The sequence below is a fragment of the Aspergillus heteromorphus genome (genome assembly GCF_003184545.1).
Source record: "Aspergillus heteromorphus CBS 117.55 chromosome Unknown BO70scaffold_35, whole genome shotgun sequence".
Taxonomy (NCBI): Eukaryota; Fungi; Ascomycota; class Eurotiomycetes; order Eurotiales; family Aspergillaceae; genus Aspergillus; species Aspergillus heteromorphus.
The window spans coordinates 184,489-196,377 of NW_020290440.1; the positions used below are offsets into that span (position 1 = coordinate 184,489).

Genomic DNA, 11,889 nt, shown 5'->3' on the forward strand with positions numbered 1-11,889 from the left:
TAACGGGTTAGGACTGGGACTGGGGTTGGAGGGGGAGGGCGGTGGGGAGTTTTATTCGGAGAAGGGGAGGGGGTCTTGGTGATTGTCTTATATTGGGTATCTTGGTTATCTTGGTTATATTGATTGTTAGGTGGTGAGGAGGGAGGAAGAAGAAGAAGAAGAAGAGAGGGAGGATGAGATGAGATGGGATGGGATGGATGGGATGGGATGGGTGAGTGGCGTTTACATTCTTGGTTCATATTACACTTCTATCTACGGAGTAGCTTTTGGACATACATTTTGATGATTTAGTTACGAGAAAGAAGATACGAGATATGAAGAAAGCTCAACGATTAATAAATGAAATTGCAAACACCCAAGGCAGGCAGACAGACAGCTGCCCGTTCTGCCTCAGCACATAAAGTACATGGTATGATACACAGGACTCCCTGAGACTTTTTTTTTGTGCCCAAGATAGCGGAGTGGAGATGATATGACGGAAACCAAGCCGGCCGAAGCCGGTCAGCAGGAGGGAGGGTGGAAAGGAATAGGGGGAAGTCGGAGGTGAAGTGGATAGGTGGCCAAAAAGACATGTAACACATTAGAAACAAAGGAGATATTGAAAAGAAGATATAAAATAAAAACAACAAAACATATCAGGATATGCCCGTACTATGCAACAAGACGCTCGAAGGGAAACCTTTCAATAACAAGGACTAGGAGGTGGTGGGTTGGGGCTAGCTTAGAACATGCCGCCGCCCATGCCGCCCATACCGCCCATACCGCCCATGCCGGCGGGAGCAGCGGGTCCCTTCTCCTCGGGGGCCTCGACGATGGCGACCTCGGTGGTTCCGAGGAGGGAGGCGACACCGCTGGCGTCAACCAGGGAGGTGCGGACCACCTTGAGGGGGTCGACGATACCGGTGGCGATCATGTCGACGTACTCGCCCTTGGAGCTGTCGAAGCCACGGTTGAAGTCCTTGGCGAACTCGTCGGTGAGCTTGCCGACGATGACGCTGCCCTCCAGACCGGCGTTCTCGACGATGGTGCGGGCGGGGCGGGTGATGGCGCTCTTGATGATGCTGACACCGAGCTGCTGGTCGAAGTTGGCGGTCTTGACATTGGCAAGGCCGTTGGCGGAGGCCTTGAGGAGGGCGGTACCACCACCGGGGAGGATACCCTGCTCGACGGCGGCGCGGGTGGCGTTCAGGGCGTCGACGACACGGTCCTTCTTCTCACCGACCTCCACCTCGGAGGAGCCACCGACCTTGATGACGGCAACACCGCCGGAGAGCTTGGCCAGACGCTCCTGGAGCTTCTCCTTCTCGTACTCGGAGGTGGTGGGGTCGGCCATGACACCGCGGATCTGCTCGCAGCGCTGGGAGATGGCGTCCTTGCCACCCTCACCGTTGAGGATGATGGTGTCCTCCTTGGTGATGGTGATGGCACCGGTGGATCCGAGCATGTCGGGGGTGAGCTTCTCGAGCTTGATGTCAAGCTCGTCGGTGAAGACGGTACCGTTGGTGAGGACAGCAAGGTCACCGAGGATGCTCTTGCGGTTGTCACCGAAGCCGGGGGCCTTGACGGCGGCGACCTGGAGCTGGCCACGGAGCTTGTTCAGGATGCAGACGGCGAGAGCCTCACCCTCGATATCCTCGGCGATGATGACGAGAGGACGGCGGAGAGTGGTGGAGGCCTCGAGGGCGGGGATGATGTCCTGGACAGCGGAGATCTTCTTCTCGGAGAGCAGGATCAGGGGCTTCTCGAACTCAACCTTCTGGGACTTGGCGTCGGTGATGAAGTAGGGAGAGGTGTATCCGCGGTCGAAGCGCATACCCTCGGTGACCTCAAGCTCGTCCTCGAGGGTCTTACCCTCCTTGACGGTGATCACACCCTCCTTGCCGACTCTCTCCATGGCGGTGGAGATGAGCTTACCGACGTGGGTGTCGCCGTTGGCAGAGATGGTGGCGACCTGGGCGATCTCCTCACCGGTGGTGATGTCACGCTTGTTCTGCTGGAGGTAGTCGACGACGGCCTCAACGGCGGCCTGGATACCACGGCGGAGATCCATGGGGTTGCAGCCAGCGGCCACGTTCTTGACGGTCTCGGAGAAGATGGCACGGGCCAGGACGGTGGCGGTGGTGGTACCGTCACCGGCGAGTTCGTTGGTCTTGGAAGCGACATCCTGGAGGAGACGAGCACCGAGGTTCTCGAACTTGTCCTGGAGCTGGATAGCCTTGGCAACGCTAACACCGTCTAGTTAAGTCAGTATCCGATCTTGTGACTCCGCATTGATGAAAACTGATGGCTCGGATGAAAACACAGGGGGGAAGAAGCTACATACCCTTGGTGATCTTGGGGGAGCCGTAGGAGGTGTCGATCAGGACATTGCGACCCTTGGGACCGAGAGTGGAGGTGACAGCGCGAGCAAGGGTGTCGACACCCTTGAGGAGAGAAGCACGAGCCTCAACGCCGAACTTGAGCTCCTAGAAGGTGTCAGCAAGGCTCCCAGCTGAACCGACGGGAGCTTCGGAAAGCACTCCAATTGCATGCACCGTGTGACGCGGCTTACCTTGTGAGCAAAACGCTGCTGCTGCAGGTTGATGCCGGAGGATCTGTAGAGAGGAGCACGCTTGGAGGCGGCGGACAGGACAGAGGTCCTGGAAGAGAGAGCACGCTGCATCTTGAAGGGGGATTGTGAAGTGAGGATAAGACAGAACAGAGAGACAGAGGGCGATAGAGGACAATTAAAGTGAATCTGCCCGATCGGAACTCCCGGAGCAAGAACGGCTGCAGGGGGGGGAAGGAAGGGAAGAAGAGAAGGAGGCAGAGGAGATGGATGGGATGGAGATGAAGCCAAAGTCTCGAAAATTTTCCCGGCGGTTCTGTTCTCGATCCCCGGATTGTCTTGGCGGCAGAAGCTCCTAGAAGGTCACGTGCCGCCGGCTATCCGAGGGAATCCCTCGGGTCGTCGGAAGGGCAGCGCAGTGAGCATATATGGCTTACTCTAGTTAATTTCTAAGGTGAATATAATAACTAACTAGTTACCCGTGGCCAATAGCCTCATCCTCCATTCATCCCAAGCCCTACGGAATAGAAATATAGAACCCTCCCCCCCCAGCCTCCCTTCCCTCTACTCTCTACAGCCAACAATACGTCCTCTCTCTCTCTCGCCACTCATATACGCTTCACCAGATGCAATCCAGAATATGCGCCTGCTGCGGCTACATGTTGATATTATGTGATTCAATAACTAAATCCATTAAAGAAACAGATCGCTTTGAGTAGAGGGCAAATATGTCAGCGGCCCGAGGAAAGATAAAAATTAAAACAACCTCGGCCCCAAAAATAAAATGGCAAAGATAGTAAGTCCAGAATGATGTTGAACTCTTAATGCGTGCGCCGGTTTTATCACAGTGCAAGTTCAGATGTCATCGAAAGTTCCCATAGTTTCGTCCATCGGCACATAATCGTGGGGCATCAGCTGATGGCTTTCAGGTTCGAAATCAGCGAGATGGCTGAACATGTCATTGGAGAAATCAAGAGACCCGTCAGTGAAGTTCATGTCTGCTCCATCGGGGTACACGCCGTATGATGCGCTGGGGTATGCTGGATCAGGTCCGGCCTGCCACATATCGTTGGGGGCAACTCCACATCCATCTGGCGGCAAGCCCATCGAGGCGTCACTGGCAGCCAGGTAACCGACGTTTGAATTGTCGGTCAACATGTCCATGAAGCCCATACTGGGGTCGACAGGCAAGAAACCAGTGTTCACAGATTGCTGGTAAGGGGGGAAAGACATGTTGTTCGGAGCCTCAATGGGGTGGGTGGCGAATAAGGGGTCAGATACCACGTTCTTGATCTCATTGGCATCAGGAGCAGATCGTCGATACTTGAGCACCACGGTCAAAGACTTCGGTTCAGCGGTAGACTCTGGTGACTGGGTCATACACTGCCTTTCATCATTCGGGTAGTTGAAAAATGTGGCACCGGGCAACAGAAGCTCACCGGAGCCTTCAGGGGAGCTCTCCGCGGAACTGTCACTGCTTTCACATTTCAAGGTGCTCTTCCCGGACCGAGCCCCAGCCGTCTTTCTGTTAACAGACTTCTTCTGCGCCTTGGAGGCTCCCCCCGCTACCCAATCTTCATCCGAGGAAGAATCGACGTATGGGAAAGCACTCGAGGTCTCATCACCAGTGTCCTTTTTCAGAGACTTGCTCCGCGTGCTCTTGCTCTCGGACACATCTGCTGCGGACTCTTGTGATGACTTGCACACGGCACCGACACCACCGCGGCGAAGGGGGGGTGGAACAGCCTTGTTGGCAGCAACGCGACGAGAGCGAAGTTTGGCGAGATGCTGGACGATGGCTCCCTCCGACACGTTGTGTCCCATTGTTGTAGCCACTTCCGCCCAAGGAATCTTGATCGAGTTGGTGTTACAAACCGACTGGACCGTCAGCATCAGGAGTTCGTTCAAGTTTTCTACAGAGGTTAGTCAAGAGTGCGACCAAAGCTCCAGAGGATTGGATTGATTGCTCGGTATAGAGCCAGGGAATGTACCATCCCAGCGAACAAGCGTTCTCTTCTTGGGCCTCTTGGATACCTTGGAGGACCCCATCTTGCCGAGTTCTTCTCGGGGCCAATCTCTAGCGGTTTCTAGACAAAGACTGTGAGGTACTGGACATATCTGTCAGCTCAGTGCAGACAAGTCACAGCGAGCCTTGCAGCTTCATTGCAATCGGGTCTAGTATCACCACCAGGTCAGCTTGTGGAAAGGAAGTGAGAGGTGAGGATAAGGGGCCATGTTCACCCGCTTGCTCAAGCTGGTAGCAAATAGTAGCCACAGAGGGGACAATGAAGGACTGTACCTACTAATACCTTCAAGAGTGAGGCCTATTCAACTTGCATCGCATACCTTGTGCGGGGCCGACTTCGGAGGGGGGAGGCGGAGGTGGAGGCCAGAGGTAAGTGAAAGAAGGTGGCCGGACCCGCGAGCTTCCTACAAAATACTAGCCAGTTTGACAGCAAAAGAAGTGGACGCCCTCCAGGCGTCGTGTGACGGCTGTTCTCCGCCAGACGGGTCCGGGTCATGGTCCATACTTTTTCTACTTGCTGGCAAAAACACTCCAAACGCATCAAACAGCTCCTACTTCATCCAGACTAACACGTCCCCAGGCATGCATACACAGGCCATTCACCCATGCAGCATGCAATTGGAAAAGAACGTGGGTTTTGCTCTGGAAGAAAATATTGGGTCATTAGCATTCACCCAGACTATTACTCCTCGTAGTGTATTTAGTAATTTGTTTAGTTTGAAATATCTCCAGGGTCATTGAAACCTGAAAGACGGATTTGCTTGGAATTTATATAGTTAGGGTCTTTATTGCTATGCGGAAACAACTCCATGTTCTTTTTTGATGTGCCAGTTTCCGGTCTTTATCACTGCACAAGCTGGCTCATAAACTTAAAAAAATATATATACTAGTATTCAATATATCGGTTACTTATGTGAGAATGATATGTTTGAGCAAATTAGAAAAGTAAGCAAGTAGCTCAGTTGCATTCTATAACCATGCAATGTATATATCTTCCCTGTTTCGATGGTAAATGTGGGCCTTTGCAAGGTTCCTTCATCATCATGTCTTCAATTTGCACCGGCAGAAGCAGCCTGCATGATCTGACAGATTTCAATCTGCATGCTTACAGCTCTGATGCGCTGAACGTCAAACTGTGAAGAAGCACCTATATACTGCGGATCCAAGGAATCTATTGGCTGCCGCGTTGAGTCACGTGAATTATCACATGACCCGAACTTCCCGAACCTCCGAACTCGAACGGTCGGCAAAGCATCCATCACAGAGCGAGCGATTCTCCCCTGACCGAATCCTATCCTCAACCCACTCCTACCGTCAAAATGGCATTCGCGTGGAAAGCCGCTGGTCTCACGTACGTCTAACCTCTGCCCACCCGCTCCACGCAGACTCGAACCTCGACTGACTCGGTGGTGGACTTTTACAGCTACAACCGCTACCTGACCGTCGCCGCTCGCGCGGTCCGCCGGTCCCTCAAGGACGCTCCCCGTGCTGCTGCTGAGCGCCGTAACAACATGGACTTGCGTTTCGCCAAGTGGGAGGTTCGTATATATGCCTTTTCCGCCGGTCAATCGGGCAATGGAATGGGTTGGGAGTTGGGCTAACAGTCGTGTCCCGGATATAGAACGGCAAGCAGGGTGAAGTCAAGTCCCTCGCCCAGGCCAACAACGAGGCCCTCGCCGCCAACGCCGAGTCGAAATAGACGATCCTTCCCTCCAATTGTGTGAACATGAAGACATGAGATGTATTCTGAGAGAAGATGTCGAGGTCTGGGGTCTGGGTGGAAAGTCTTAGCAGGAAAGGACTGGATCTCTGTAGCAATACTGGCCCGTTGATCAGGTATAAATAGAAAAGACTATTTCCCTCCTCCTGCCATTATGGTCGGCTAGATTAAGCCTCTTTATTTTCTCCGTAGTTCTTGTCTGGGCGTAGGTTCCTGAGCTTTGCTGGCCTGCTGGCCTGCATGCCTGCGTGCCTGCGTGCCTGCCTGCCCGCACGGGTTCTGCTCCCGCAAGTTTTGCCCAGTCCGTCCGACTCCCCGCCTCCCCTCGCCCGCTCTCCTGCTCCCCTGCTCCTTCCATTACCCTCCTTCCCCGGAGCGACATTCCTTCTTGGTGAACTTGGCCGATCTGGCAGCTGGCTGCAGATGATCCTGAACCCTCATGCTGTCAAATAACGAAGTCCCAGCATCGACAATGCCGCTTGTTTCGCAGTCTGTTGTCCCGCGCGACATCACTGATGAGTTCACGGTAGCCGCCTCAAGTGAGCTTTCTACTCCCCGTTATCATGCCCCCAGACTGGCTGTACGGATCACTAATCGTTTGGTTCCTGAAACCCAGAGTTGAAAACCGGTCAGCTTGTCAAGGATGAGTACTTTACGCTTTTCGAGGCTGTCGGTGCGCTGGAGGTCAGTTGCGACTTGATCCTGCTTGATGATAAATGCCCCGCGAACCAGCCGAGCGAGAAGCTGATACTTCCCGAAAATAATAGATTATGGACTCCAAAATGGACAGTGGGTACCTTGGGCCCGGCGAAAACCATGCGCAGGCCTTGGAAGACGACTACGATATGACGCGAGAACTTGCTCCGGAGGAGGTGCTGGGGGTCATGGATGGACTGCTCTGCCACGAGGTAGGTAGAAGCTTTAATGTTACGGTCTACGGTGCTATATCTGAGCTACGCTGACGAAGTTGACTTTCTGCAGATGGGGTGGCATATGGGGCATCCTCTTTCCCAGACCCTCTTCACTTCCCTATACCTCGATAAGCTTCTGTGGCCGGTGCCGAAGACCCTCGACGAGGCACACTTCCTTCGCGGGCATACAGCAAACACCACGGAGGAACCGGCAATGGTACATCTCGTGCTGCGTGCGTATTGCATGGCGCTTGTTAAATGCTGCGACTTTGTCCATGCCCGGGTAGCGACTGAATATTACTTCGAGGTAAGCTTCGGCATGATTCGCCGAATTGTATGCCTCCTGCTAACGCTCTTCTCATTGTAGGAAGAGGACTTCGTTACACAACTCTACAACCGGTCTTTGCTGTCACAATTCGAACCACAGTCATTTTATGATCTTCTCAATCGAGCGATTTCTTGGGTCGACGAACAAAGGGGCAAGGTTGATGAAGCTGTGCGAGAAGCTATCCGAACTAGACTGCTTTTCCGGCGCGAGTTTCTGCTGGCTTTGGAGCAAGACGTCGACGTGATACAGACGAGGTCCAAGGAGCACTTCCTGTTCTGTCTGTCCCATCTGGATGATTTGACCAAGTCGACATCGCTCGGGAAAGATGTACCCGACTCTTTCAGCCTGAAAATTCAGCGCAAGCTGGCCAGCACCGTCCCTCCTCGACCCATGGTGAATATAAATTTCGACGATGCGCTGGCGCATTTGAAGCGGTTGTGTCAAGACGCGGTTGACCTGCAGGAGATTATTGACTATCGCGGGCCCTATAACCTCAAGGTATGGAGACATCTTAATTGCTGGCGTGAATCATCCTCACAAGTCTAGGTGACTATATGGACTCTACTGTCACGAAAGCCCCAGCCATCGGTATATATACGATCTCTTGTTCAAACACTGATTGTGAACAACATGACCATTCTTGGAGCCGTCCCTGTCAAAGACTTTCTATATGATGAACTTGCAGAACTTGTCCTGCCATCAAGTATACTCCTGCAAGCTAACATGGACGAAATCGAACTGCCTTCCGACCCTCGCTTCCAGATTGCAAAGATGATGGATGTCTTTGTGAAGCGCCTTTCCCAGGTAATCCCGCGGAACTTCCCATCCAGCTTGGATTTCTTTCGAGATTGAGGCTAATTCCATGCAGCCATTTGTGGATACGTTCCGCAGTGCCTGCCTGAACCGCTGTCGCATCCGCCGAACCGTATGCCATACCATCGCGGACTGGGACAACCTACAAATGGAGGCAAGTTTTTACTTCTTCTAGCCAATTACGTGACATCTAATTGTAGCTATAGGCAGAAGATCTCGACGAGCAACTCCGCACCTTGAGCAACGAGCCCCCACTGATGCTCGCCAACGGCGACGCTACATATTCCTACCCTCTCAGTAGCTGGGCCTACCATCACAAACTAAACCAGTTCCGACTCATCCTCCAGCTCGGGTTTGAACTTTCCGTCTATGCGCCGGAAGAGCTCCCGGGAATGTACTGGTATCTATCCCACATTTGCTCCACGCATCTTGGCCACATCGATCGGATTCGTACGTTCACTGTGGGCACCGCCAAACGGAACATCACCGAGATGGCGACGAAGAAACGCGGCGCCCTTGAGCGGCACGCTGCCCTGCAGAAATCACTCCGGCTCCTCGAAAGGCTTACCACCCAGATCGTGGCGGTTGATGCCTTCGCGATTTCCCTGCACGCTTTGTATGTGCTTCTTGCTCGGCACCGTGTCCTGCCGACCGCCTCTGGGGCCCAGGCCTACTCCAGCGACCGACTGCGCTACGAACTCCGCATGAAGCCGTTCCTCCAAATCACTCTCCCGGAACTAGTCCCCTACGACGAATATCATCGGGAAGCCACGCTCGAAGGGGACAGCGACGAGACCGTACTGGAGCGCGCCACCAAGGCTATCTCGGAAGCACGAAAGGCCTGGGAAGCTACGCTGGCCAACGGGCCCTTCATGCAGGACTCTGGCGGGGAGGAGAAGCCCGCCCCGGCCATCGAAGAAGACTGGAAGCGCGATGCCAAGGACACGATGCGCGCCTGCATCGGGGCAAGCATCGCGATCGAAACGGTCAAGAAAGCCCTGAAAGGCAACGCGAGCTCGGCCCAGTCGCAAGACTCCGCTAACGTGTCCGTAAATCTTCGGGTGAGCATCCCGGAAACGGGCACCAAGGCCCGTTGGCATGACTGGTGGGTTGTTCCGCAGGTCTCCCAAGTGACCGTAGGCTCCAAAACATGAATCGCGCCAACTACTGGGGTAGCACGTACCCGCCCGGCGCGCGGGCCACGATAAGCAACCTGCCCCTGCGCGCCCGTCGCGATCACGAGGCTGATCGACGAAGCCGTCGCGGGGCCAAGACGTCACATTAGGTTCGTTCGCTCTCTGGATCGATGGCCGTCTCGGAGGCGCACGACGAGCGTGAGCAGCTCACCGCCATGAAGCCCACTATCTCTAGACAGTAGCGACCCGCGCCGACTCGAGTGGAGTCCTGATGCATCATGAAGTCATGTATATAGCCTATGCATAATCTATCAAGTGAGCCCACGGCATGAACGGGTGGGATTGGCCTCCACGTAAGCAGCGCAGCCAGCTGGATAGATGGCCCGTAGCATTCGATCGATAGGAACTCCCGGGGAACGGGAAACAAGGAATGACCATGAACGGACGATGCAGGGGCAAACTGGCCAAATGGCCAAAATGGGGTTGATTAGATTGCCCTGCCCACCGCGCCATGCCTACTTGGTCGCATCGACCAGGCCAGGCCTGAGCCCTTTTTCCGTACTAGACGGACGAAGGAGCGACTCCATAGCAATCAGTATAAGGCTGGGACTGTTTTCATGCCCAGTTCAGTTAGATATCCACTCTCCCAGTCCCAGTTCCAGTCTCAGTCCCAGTCCCAGTCCACAGTCCCAGTCCACAGTCCACAGTCCACAATAAACCATTTACTTTGTACCTAGGAAGCTACGATCAGACCATCGCCGTCGCCGGTCAGCTGACCCCGACGGTGTTGAATTCTCAACCCTCTGCCCTCAACCCTCTGCTAGCTCCATCCATCATCATCATCATCACTATCATTTGTGATTTCATTGTCTTGTCTTGTCTCGCCCCCCTTCCTCGACACGTCCTTGTCCATGTCCATGTCCATGTCCATGTCCTTGTCCATTCCCATGGATCGATCGACCCGCTTCCTTCGTTCCCTCGGAACAATTCCGAATCGAGTAAATGACAGCTCCAGCTCCAGCTCCCGGGCCGGGGAGGAAACCGTCTCCCTACCCTACCCTACCCTACTTAGATACTACCTGAATCAGGCCAAGTATCCACGGGGAGAACAGTCTGACCTGATCTGGTTTGACCAGAGCAAGAGCCAGAGCGAGAAGCAGAGGGAGGTGAAGTTAGAATCCTTCCTGGACTGGGGAGTGAGGAGTGGGGAGTGAGGAGGGGAGAGAGAAAGAGGGAGGGGGAGAGAGAAAGAGAGAAAGAGGGAGGGGGAGGGGGGATGGTGAGGGGAGAGTTGATTGATGACCTCACTTCACCTCACCCGACCCGACTGACTGGACTGGACTGGACTGGACTGGAAAGGAAAGGAAAGGAAAGGAAAGGAAAGGATTGCCGAGGGCGCGCGGGAATGTTGTGAATAATATAATAAATAATAATAGTTAATGGGTTTGGTTCTTTCTTCAGGTTGGCTTAACAAATAACAATATACCAGGACCAGGACCAGGGCAAGGCAAGGTAGGCAGGCAGGCAGGCAGGCAGGGGGGTATTGTACAAGTGCAAGTGCAAGTGCAAGTGCAAGTGCAAGATTTGGTTGATTGGTTGATTGATTGGTTGATTGATTGGTTGATTGATTGATTGATTTTCTACTTACTTATTTGCTTGGATTGCTGAATTTATCCAGCTGAGAGAGAGAGAGAGAGAGAGAGAGAGAGAGGTGTGTGTCTGTCTGTCTGTGTGCAAGACAAGCAGCACCACGCCATCTCGGAACCACCAGCTCACTCCCAGCTCCCTGCTGCCCTTCCATTTGCCGATTACTACTATTATTACTACTACTACCGAGTACTGTCTAGTACTACCGCGTTTTCCCCTCCTCCCCCCTCCCCAATCCCCGAACTCCAAGGATCGATCGGCTCTTGCATTGTAATCAATCTCACATCTCAAATCTGATGATTACCTCGACCTCGACAGCGTCGTGCTCAATTTTATTTGTTATTTTATTTTAGATTTTTGATTGTACTTATCCAACATGGTGATGCACATTCCGTCGTGGAGGGCTGCCACCCATTGATTGGTGTGTTCTGTCCCCCGGACCCCTGATGAATTTTCCCTGTTCAGCTCCTCTGCTCTGCTCTGCCCTGCCCTGCCCGGTCCTACGGTATCTCCGTCGCGTCCACTTGCTGACGTCCCGGTCTCGACTCGATTCCATTCGCTATCAGCCCTCGCGAATTGCACGTCTCGACATTTCCTCCATTCACTCTGCATCAGCACGGCTTCTACTCACTCCGGAATTAACAGAGATCCCCCCCCCTCACCCCTCCGCTCGTTGGCACCTTTTCGCTCTACAACGCCCTCCTGGTCGGTCGCCCGGTCGCCCGGTTGCCCGGTTGCACACACAGACGATTCCCCCAAT

General features: G+C 53.8%; 5 protein-coding genes across 5 annotated transcripts; 3 read left to right on the plus strand and 2 right to left on the minus strand.

Annotated features, from left to right (window-relative positions):
* Positions 1–444: 444 nt before the first annotated feature.
* Positions 445–2,816, minus strand: hsp60 (chaperone ATPase HSP60). The gene is made up of 3 exons (XM_025548346.1): positions 2,552–2,816; positions 2,324–2,465; positions 445–2,235 (listed from the first exon to the last, which is right to left on the minus strand). Exons 1-3 carry the CDS (start codon positions 2,660–2,662, stop codon positions 722–724), a joined length of 1,767 nt encoding a protein of 588 aa, XP_025395367.1. The 5' UTR covers positions 2,663–2,816; the 3' UTR covers positions 445–721.
* A 497-nt stretch (positions 2,817–3,313) lies between these two features.
* BO70DRAFT_151964 (uncharacterized protein) lies at positions 3,314–4,611 on the minus strand. Its single transcript, XM_025538219.1, has one exon. The coding sequence runs from the start codon at positions 4,439–4,441 to the stop codon at positions 3,404–3,406; it is 1,038 nt and encodes a 345-aa protein (XP_025395368.1). The 5' UTR covers positions 4,442–4,611; the 3' UTR covers positions 3,314–3,403.
* On the plus strand, positions 4,612–5,353 carry BO70DRAFT_151961 (uncharacterized protein). The gene has a single exon (XM_025538218.1). The coding sequence runs from the start codon at positions 4,782–4,784 to the stop codon at positions 5,313–5,315; it is 534 nt and encodes a 177-aa protein (XP_025395369.1). The 5' UTR covers positions 4,612–4,781; the 3' UTR covers positions 5,316–5,353.
* A 523-nt stretch (positions 5,354–5,876) lies between these two features.
* On the plus strand, positions 5,877–6,246 carry BO70DRAFT_323123 (ATP synthase subunit epsilon family protein; the record flags this gene model as incomplete). Its single annotated transcript, XM_025540575.1, has 3 exons — positions 5,877–5,925; positions 5,998–6,112; positions 6,196–6,246. Coding segments are annotated over exons 1-3 (198 nt in total), but the record flags the coding sequence as incomplete, so codon positions are not given.
* A 520-nt stretch (positions 6,247–6,766) lies between these two features.
* Positions 6,767–9,500, plus strand: BO70DRAFT_344805 (N-alpha-acetyltransferase 35, NatC auxiliary subunit; the record flags this gene model as incomplete). The annotated part of the gene is made up of 8 exons (XM_025541473.1): positions 6,767–6,833; positions 6,911–6,978; positions 7,062–7,202; positions 7,276–7,512; positions 7,573–8,031; positions 8,080–8,337; positions 8,402–8,504; positions 8,557–9,500. The coding sequence occupies 8 exons, from the start codon at positions 6,767–6,769 to the stop codon at positions 9,498–9,500; spliced, it is 2,277 nt and encodes a 758-aa protein (XP_025395371.1).
* Positions 9,501–11,889: the final 2,389 nt, after the last annotated feature.

Bases quoted from the DNA above. Each gene is read 5' to 3' on its own strand.
- hsp60 (XM_025548346.1), bottom strand. From the start codon at position 2,662: ATGCAGCGTGCTCTCTCTTCCAGGACCTCTGTCCTGTCCGCCGCCTCC. The intron at 2,466-2,551 runs GTAAGCCGCGTC...GACACCTTCTAG, and splicing joins AGCAGCGTTTTGCTCACAAG to GAGCTCAAGTTCGGCGTTGA. The intron at 2,236-2,323 runs GTATGTAGCTTC...TGACTTAACTAG, and splicing joins CTCCCCCAAGATCACCAAGG to ACGGTGTTAGCGTTGCCAAG.
- BO70DRAFT_151964 (XM_025538219.1), bottom strand. From the start codon at position 4,441: ATGCTGACGGTCCAGTCGGTTTGTAACACCAACTCGATCAAGATTCCT.
- BO70DRAFT_151961 (XM_025538218.1), top strand. From the start codon at position 4,782: ATGTTCACCCGCTTGCTCAAGCTGGTAGCAAATAGTAGCCACAGAGGG.